This window comes from Pinus tabuliformis, chromosome X (genome assembly GCF_031772625.1).
Source record: "Pinus tabuliformis cultivar Carrire ecotype Pingquan chromosome X, CPIR1, whole genome shotgun sequence".
In the NCBI taxonomy this organism is placed as follows: Eukaryota; Viridiplantae; Streptophyta; class Pinopsida; order Pinales; family Pinaceae; genus Pinus; species Pinus tabuliformis.
The window spans coordinates 1247256885-1247265943 of record NC_142308.1 but is presented as its reverse complement, the minus strand read 5'-3'; the positions used below and the strand labels follow the sequence as shown (position 1 = coordinate 1247265943).

General features: G+C 27.6%; 1 protein-coding gene across 1 annotated transcript in view; it reads right to left on the bottom strand.

The window, feature by feature from the left end:
- Positions 1-5187: 5187 nt before the first annotated feature.
- Positions 5188-9059, bottom strand: part of LOC149144494 (uncharacterized) — a 48125-nt gene continuing 44253 nt past the window's right edge. Inside the window, exon 5 of the mRNA XM_089449835.1 lies at positions 5188-5730. Coding sequence (XP_089305961.1) covers positions 5677-5730 — 54 coding nt within the window. The 3' untranslated portion in view covers positions 5188-5676. The remainder of the gene's footprint in view (positions 5731-9059) is intronic.

Genomic DNA, 9059 nt, shown 5'->3' with positions numbered 1-9059 from the left:
GATGTCCAAAGCGATTAGTAGAGGAGCCACGAGATGTTCAAGAAGCACATTGGGAAATTGTGAAATGCAGAAACTCCAGCAATCCCAAAAAAATCATCTAAGTAATTAGTGCACCCTCATGTCAAACCCTCCTCATTTGATCCCTCACCTCCCAATGTCAATCCCTCTCCTCAAAGTGGCATCTCATATCCATCCTCCAATAACCCCTTCAGATCCCTAGCCAATTTGCCCTCTGATCCGTACTAGGATGAACCCCATGCTATCTCCATTGAACATAAAGAGGAGGAAGCACTCATAAATCAAATTGATGTAAACAAACCCATTCTTCAATCTGCTAATTTGGACCAACCCATTATCTCATCCCCTCCTATGTTATCTAATCCTCCATCATCTTATCTCATTCCTTCAAATCATACCATCATCCTTCTTTGAATCCTTATGCAGCCTCATTATGATATTTATTAATATAATGACATTTTTATTTTATATATATATATATAATCATTTAAACGTGAATCCTATTTTTACTATGTTTATTAAAATGATGAATTTTTTAAACTCTTTCAAAATTAAAATAAGTAAAAAACTATTATAAAATAATTAACATAAATTTAACTTTAATTTATTATCACAATGTGAGTTTTTTAATCACTATTAACATATAAAATTTAATACAATAAACATCATTAATATAGCGATATAGAACAAAAAGTTAATAAACACCACACCTTTAACTTATAATACATTTTACATGGTAAAGATTAAAAAAAATTATAAAATTCACTCAATAATTTGAAAAAATTCACTCAATAACTTTATTTCAAATATTTATATTATATATATATTCTAATATTTATATTACATATTTTTATTAATTAGTTAATACTTTTTATAACTAACTATCCACTTAATAATTTTTTAAAATTAATTTATTATTTATATATATATATTAAAACCCCTAGGATAATTATTTGTCCCTTCGACTTTTAGTTTAATAATAATATAACTAACTAGCTATGATATTAATTTGTTTTTATACTGTCTCCAGTCATATCTAGCCGTTAGTCTTTATAGTGCTTGCCTGGTCCGGGATTATAGTCGTTGGAGATAGCCGTTAGTCTTTATAGTCGTTGCCTGGTCTAGGATTATAGTCATTGGAGGTTCTAGGATTATAGCCGTTGGAGGTAACCGTTAGTCTTTATAGCCGTTGTCTGGTCTAGGATTATAGCCGTTGGAGGTTCTACTGAGACTATTTAACATGCAATGCTGGATCTGATTCTTCAACTTGTCCTGACGATGAACCACACTGGTTGGTTCAAAACGCGTCGACAAATGAAATATCATGTGATTTATGCCAAAAAATATCTCATAAATTATTATTATTATTAATTAAAAAAATAATTTGTAAATTAAATGTATACCGAAACTTATAATTAAGACATTTAAAAACAATGTATAATAAAATTTGTAAATTTTTTTATAAATAAATTTTGTTACAATATTAAAACTTGATTAAGTTTAAAACTTACTAATACTAGATACCCATAAAATCTTAATCATAATGGATTTTTTTTAATTAAATTAAAATATAACAATTCTTAACTTTTTAAGTTTTTTTAAACAACTATTAACATGTAAAAATCAAAAATAAAATAAATAAAAATTTATAAATTATTATCATTTATTATATTCAAAACTAAAATAACTCTAAAATTTAAGCTTATAAACATCATTAACATAGTCATTTTGATTAAACGGTAAACACTTAACAATTTTATTTCAAATTATTTTATTATTATTAGTATTATTAATTAATTTAAAAATTAATTTTTATCAATTAAAAAAAACTAACTTTAACTCATAATACATTTTACATTGTAAAGAGTGAACATTATAAAATTCACTTAATAATTTTATTTCAAAATATTTTTATTATTAATTACAAAAAAATATATATATTTTTATTATTAATTACAAAAAAATCTAATGTGTAAACTAGATGTATACACATTTAAAGAAACTTATAATAAGACGTTTAAATACAATGTATAATAATAAATAAACTTTGTTATAATATCACAGTTAAGATTAAAACTTAATTAAGACTAGAAAATCATAATGATATAAGATATTTTTTTAATTAAATTGAAATATAATCATTTCTAATCTTTTAAGCTTTTTTTAATGACTATTAACATACAAAAATTAAAATTAAAATTAAAATAAATGAAAAACTTAGCTTATAATTTATTATCATTTAATATATTCGAAACTAAAATAACTTTACCAAAGTAACTGTAAAATTTAAAACTATAAACATCATTAACACAATAATATAGATTAAAAAATCAGTAAACACTTAACAATTAACTTAAAATACATTTTACATTCTAAAGATTAAAAAAAATTATAAAATTCACTTAATAACGATTTCAAATTATTATTATTATTATTATTAAAAAAATAATTTATAAAATAAATGTATATACATTTAATGAAACTTATAATAATAAGTTAATAAAAACTTATAATAATAAGTTAATACATTTTACATTGTAAAATTTAAAAAAATTATAAAATTCACTTAATAACTATTTCAAATTATTAAAAAAACTAATTTGTAAAATAAATGTATATACAGTTAAGGAAACTTATAATAATAAGTTAAAAAAATTGTAATAAATTTTGTAACCAAAAGATTTTTATCTTGTAAATAAATTTTGTTACAATATCATAGTTAAGACTAAAGCTAATTTGTAACCAAAAGATTTTTTTCTTATAAATAAATTTTGTTTTTCTTATAAATAAATTTTGTTACAATATCATACTTAAGACTAGAGTTTACTAATACCAAAGCTTAAGACTAGAGTTTACTAATACCAAATGCCTTGAAAACTAAAAAAATTTAATAAAAATTGCAATAAAAATATTTATATCTTATAAATAAACTTTGTTACAATATCTTACAAACTTACTAGATGCCTAGAAAACAATAATCATATAATATATTTTTACAATATTTTTTCAACAATAATCATATAAGATATTTTTTTAATTAAATTAAAATATAATCATTTTTAAATTAAAATATAATCATTTTTAACCTTCAATATAAGATTACTACTAATAATAACCATAATCCTAAAATATTTTTTTAATTAAATTAAAATATAACAATTCTTAATACTAATAATAACCATAATCCTAAAATATTTTTTTAATTAAATTAAAATATAACAATTCTTAACCTTTGATATAAAATTACTATAAAATTCTATTAATAATATTTTGCTTATAATTATTTAAATGTATATAAGATTACTATTAATAATATTCTGTTTATAATTTAAAAGTATATACATTTAAAGAAGCTTATAACAAAACATTAAATGTAAACAAGTTTACTATTAATAATATTATGCTTATAATTCAAATAATATTCTGCTTATAATTTAAATGTATATACATTTAAAGAAGCTTATAACAAAAGCTATAGAAAAGAAAATGTATCATAAGATTTTTATATTTTTATCTAATAATAAATAAACTTTGTTATTGAATTTTTTATTTTTTATCTAACTTTATGACAATAGAAACGAAAATGTATCATAAGATTTTTATATTTTTATCTAATAAATAAACTGTTATTGAATTTTTTATTATTTATCTAACTTTATGATATTAGTTATAATATCATAGTTAGGACTCGAGCTTATTAATAAGCAAAACAAACCATAAAACCATATCAGTATAAATATTTTTTTAATTAAATTAAAATATAATTATTCTTAACTTTGGATTACTATTAACAAAATTCTATTAATACTTTAAAATATTATGTAAAGCTAAATCCATATCATCTCAAAATAATAATTAAATTTAAAAATTTAAATACCCAATTCAAAAATAAACACATCGTTAAAACATATATATATAATTATAATAAAAACATCGATATATGTTAAAACATATATATATTTATAATTATAATATATATAGATATAGATTAAAACATATATATGCACGTGGATACAGATTCAAAACATTAAGGTTTTGCACCGCCGGTTTTTGGTTTTAGTTATTTTGACGAGCTTATTAATAGTTATTTTGACGAGCTTATTAATAAGCCAAAAAAAACCATAAAACCATAACAGTATAAATATTTTTAACCATAAAACCATAACAGTACAAATATTTTTTTAATTAAATTAAAATATAATTATTCTTAACTTTTGATATAGGATTACTATTAACAAAATTCTATTAATATTTTAAAATATTATATAAAGCTAAATCCATATCATCTCAAAATAATAATTAAATTTAAAAACCCAACTCAAAAATAAACACATCGATATAGGTTAAAACATATATATAATTATAATAAAAACATCGATATATGTTAAAACATGTATATATTTATAATTATAATATATGTGGATATAGATTAAAACATATATATGCACGTGGTTACAGATTCAAAACATTAAGGTTTTGCACCGCCGGTTTTTTATTTTAGTTATTTTGACGAGCTTATTAATAAGCAAAAAAAACCATAAAACCATAACAGTATAAATATTTTTTTAATTAAATTGAAATATAAGTATTCTTAACTTTTTGATATAGGATTATTATTAACAAAATTCTATTAATATTTTAAAATATTATATAAAGCTAAATCCATATCATCTCAAAATAATAATTAAATTTAAAAACCCAATGCAAAAATAAACAAATCGATATAGACTATAACATGTATATAGTTATAATAAAAACATCGATATATGTTAAAACATTATATATTTATAATTATAATATATGTGGATATAGATTAAAACTTATATATGCACGTGGATACAGATTCAAAACATTAAGGTTTTGCACCGCCGGTTTTTTATTTTAGTTATTTTGATTGAGGTTGCTTAATAAATCAAGGGTCACAAGTTCTTCTAATTTTGCTAATTTTGCTTTTTTGTTTGGTTTGCTGATCTCGTGTAAAGATGGATTATGCGATTCTATGCCAGTTCCTGAAAAAATGAAGGTTAAATATATCTTTAATGTCTCTTGTATTTGCATAATAATTTCCCTTTGCCCCATAGCAAGGGCAGATATATGACTCTGAGCTGCAATAAAATTTCACTGTGATAAAAACAATGACGCACTTTCATGTAGAACTGCGATAAAAAATAATAATAAATGCCTCCACCTAATCATCACAAGAAACAGGCGCATAAGTTTATGTTGCGAGATGTTAAACTCTTTACCCTTCGGGTGGATCAGAGTCTAGGAATACACAATTTACTATACAAAAGTTTATTAAATAAAAAAATAACGCACACACGCCACCTTTCTTGAGAACAGTCAGTCTTAAATTTAAGATAAGTGTCCATCATTGAGAACTGTCACAATTTTTCTGCCATATACAGTAGTGGTTAATATAACCACATATTTATGTACAGTCGGAATAGACAGAACCGCACTCGCGTGCGTTGTTCCTGTATATCTTATTCATGAAACCTTCTTGGTACAAAAAATGAAGATGTATGCTTGCAGTCTGTAGAAGATGAGAATAGTTCCAGATAAGCATATGATGCTATGACTGAAGTCCAGATGAGTTTTCATTAACTTAATGATTCAAATGATACCTTCCGATGAAATGCTGACACTGCTCTTTCGCTACAATACTAAAGACAGTGTAATAATTACTGCTGCCACCGTGCACACTAAAGCCTGCATCCATTCACTCACATTTCAGAAAGAGTCTCACCAAAAAGCTTTAAATGTTTTTTGACGAAAAAGAAAATAAGCACTTGCAGAAGAACACAAGTTTCACATCACATACCTTCAAAATAGTGCATGAGAAAATTATAAACAGACATGTCATATCAGAGATTCAGAACAAGTTAGTCCGCCCTTCTTAGAAAAGAATGTGGCTTGTTTGTTTTGCGAAAGAAACAGCTGCAAAGAAAGTATAAATGCTACCCAAAAAGTAGCTAACAAACAGGTATAATGGACCAACAAACAAGATCCACTCAAATAGAACCGGGAACCAGTAAATCATATGATATGACTAAATGAGGGAACCAAGACAGAAATCCATGGATGTAGAGCAAATGCAAGTCCTGTTCGTATTAATCTTACCCATAGAATCAAAGTCGTAGAGCTTGATTGCTTACGTACCTTAGTTTACTCAGGCTAGCTGTAAGTATCTGTGAACTTTATTGTGATGCGTGTCTACAAATTTGGTCTAGCTCATATTTTATATATTTATAGAAATGTACGTATATATGAATCCTCAATCAGTGTGAAAACTGTGGGCTAGACGATTAGGCAATTGCAGACTCACGGAAATTGATAACCATTCAAGCAGGTAGTGCACTTCAATGGTTTATCTTTAGCCCCAATGTGGTCTGTTTATTAAAACCTCCTATTGTATCAGTTTCTGCAGTATCCTCAATTTCAGGATGTTTAAGTGTGCTAAACATGGGCTCAAAGAGCATCTGAAACTCGGAACAGATAATCAAGCCATTAACACACCGATGAAATGCATTGAGCTAATTTTATTTCAAACTATGAGTTTTTTTCCCATCAACCCAGATCATGCTCATCCATTGCCAACACATTGCTCATTCACTGCTCACAACATCTAACATTCACCACAACCATGACCAAAATACCTTTCATCTTGATAATGGGTATTGGTTTTTTCTTCATTCCCATTCATTGCCATCACTGCTCGTGACATCTAGCATTAACCACTAAGAATCCGTTTCATTGTGTGAATGGGTATTGGTCTCTTTTTTCGTCCAATGTTACATTGGCTATGGGTTTTATCAATGTTTTCAGACTTGTACTCGGCAAAGATTCGTGTGAATGGACTCAACAAGACTCGTCGACTTGGGAAAGACTCTACAAAGACTCGGCAAATACAAAAACAAAAACAAAACAAAAAACAAAAAAAAAATTATAGTAAATTCTGTGCACAAAAAATATGGCAGGCGAGTTTCCCAAGAGTCCGGCCACTGGTGAGTTTCAAGGGTTGATCTTAGGCCAGTATTCACCCGGCCAAGACTCGCCAAGACTTGCAACTCTTAGCCGAGTCAAACTACAATGGGTTATATTGGTCCCATCTAAAATCCATGTCCTTGAGTCGACTCTGGTCTGAATTCAGTCTTCCATAATCCAACCTCAATACTCTGGCTTCTCTGGTCTGAATTCAGTCTTCCATAATCCAACCTCAATACTCCGGCTTCTTCACGTTGCCTCGCTGCATTTTTGTCCCTGGACTCATCCAGACTTTGATCTATGCCAAGCTTAACATGTTCAACATCAACTCATCCTTGGTTAATAATAATCACACCTTACTACTCACCAGAACCAAGCGAAATCCATTCAAGACTTTGTTTCCTTCGGTGCAAGACAAAGTCATATTGGTGGGCACAAGCAGAAACCCAAGCGTTGATTAGCAGCTTGGCATTTCAGTTCTCAGTGCTCATAAAGATCAGCAGGTCATTTCTTGAACAGGAAAAAATATGTCACGGTGAGGGAAATTTTAACATGCTAGAGGAAGAAATTTCCATTAGCCAGTGGAGCACAGTATATTCGAAAAGGCCATACAAGTGCAATGCTGCCTGCTGCAAAGTTCAGGAAAATAGTTGGATTCTTCAGTAGGGCAATGGAAAATAAGGCCATCTATGAATCTGAAATGCCTAGGAAAATGAAAATGTTCAAGACTCGGAACACTCAAATTTTGCAATATTACAGAAATATGTCATAATTAAGCAGAACACGTGCCAAAAACTTACATAGATGAAGCAGAATATAGCTGCTCTCTGAGGGAAAAAGATAGCAGTACCCCACAAGTGGGATATAGAACCAAACTCCCTCTAGCATGCTGAGGTGTGAGAGTCTTTCCCCGGAGTGGTTCTTAGTAGAAATCTTTTCAAACAGACAATTCCCTTTCCTAAAAAGATAAAAGGAGGCGGATAGCAGTACCCCACAAGTGGGATATAGTACCAAATTATCTCTAGCATAATGAGGTGTGAGTGTTAGATTTAACTTGAGAGTTTTCCTAATTACTTTAAACTCTTAACCAAGATCTACTCCTTTGTAAGAAATTAAAAAATAATGCACAGCGGAACTTACTTTCCATGCTCAAATGCTCCTGGTCTTTGCTTGAGTTGTTGGCTCTTGAATCCTTCCAAGAGCTTGCAATCCTTCCAGTCTTCAATGGAGCAGACAATCTTTATGAGTTGATTGCAAGCCTTGGAGACTCAGCCCTTTTATAGCACTGCAAAACCCCAATCCTAGGGCAGCCTAAAATTTAGCTGAAACAAGTCAGTCTGAAATTTCAGATTGATTGAAATCAATCAATCAATCAATCAGATTTTGATTTCCTTATTCAGCTCAAATTTAATATTGCTATTTATTTTAATCAACTATAATTGGTCCATTAACAATCATAATTGATTAACATTAATCTAAATGTATTTGAATCCAAATCCTTATTTTTAAATACGTTTAATGCCACTACTTAATTAATCACATTATTTGGCATATGAATGTAATCTTATTGACAGTAATTGACATCATAATCATGATGCACGTATGTCCAATTTAATTATTGCAATTAGACGTCTCTAAATCCAACAATCTCCCACATGGACAAGTGCAACCTTTTGATTATATGTCCTTAACTTTATTGCATGCAACTTTTCTGTCTTTACTTATCGTATTTCTTAAACAATTCCGTCCATCAATTATGCTAACAAAGGACTTAAGCGGCATTTGTCACATTTATTCGCAACTAAACTGACATAAATCACGCTGCCAACATAACTGAATGACATGAATCTGATTTGGACATATAGTTTAGAAATTACACGCAAGTGTGATTAGACGTGCCTATTTCTAATTGAGTCACCTTTACTTTACTGTATGAGGCCAAAAAATTTAAACTTTAAAGAAAGAAATAATGAAACTGAAACTGAATGCAACTTGTATATATCATCAAAATTGTTTACAATTGCATTACATAGAACATCAAAAAACAGAACTTA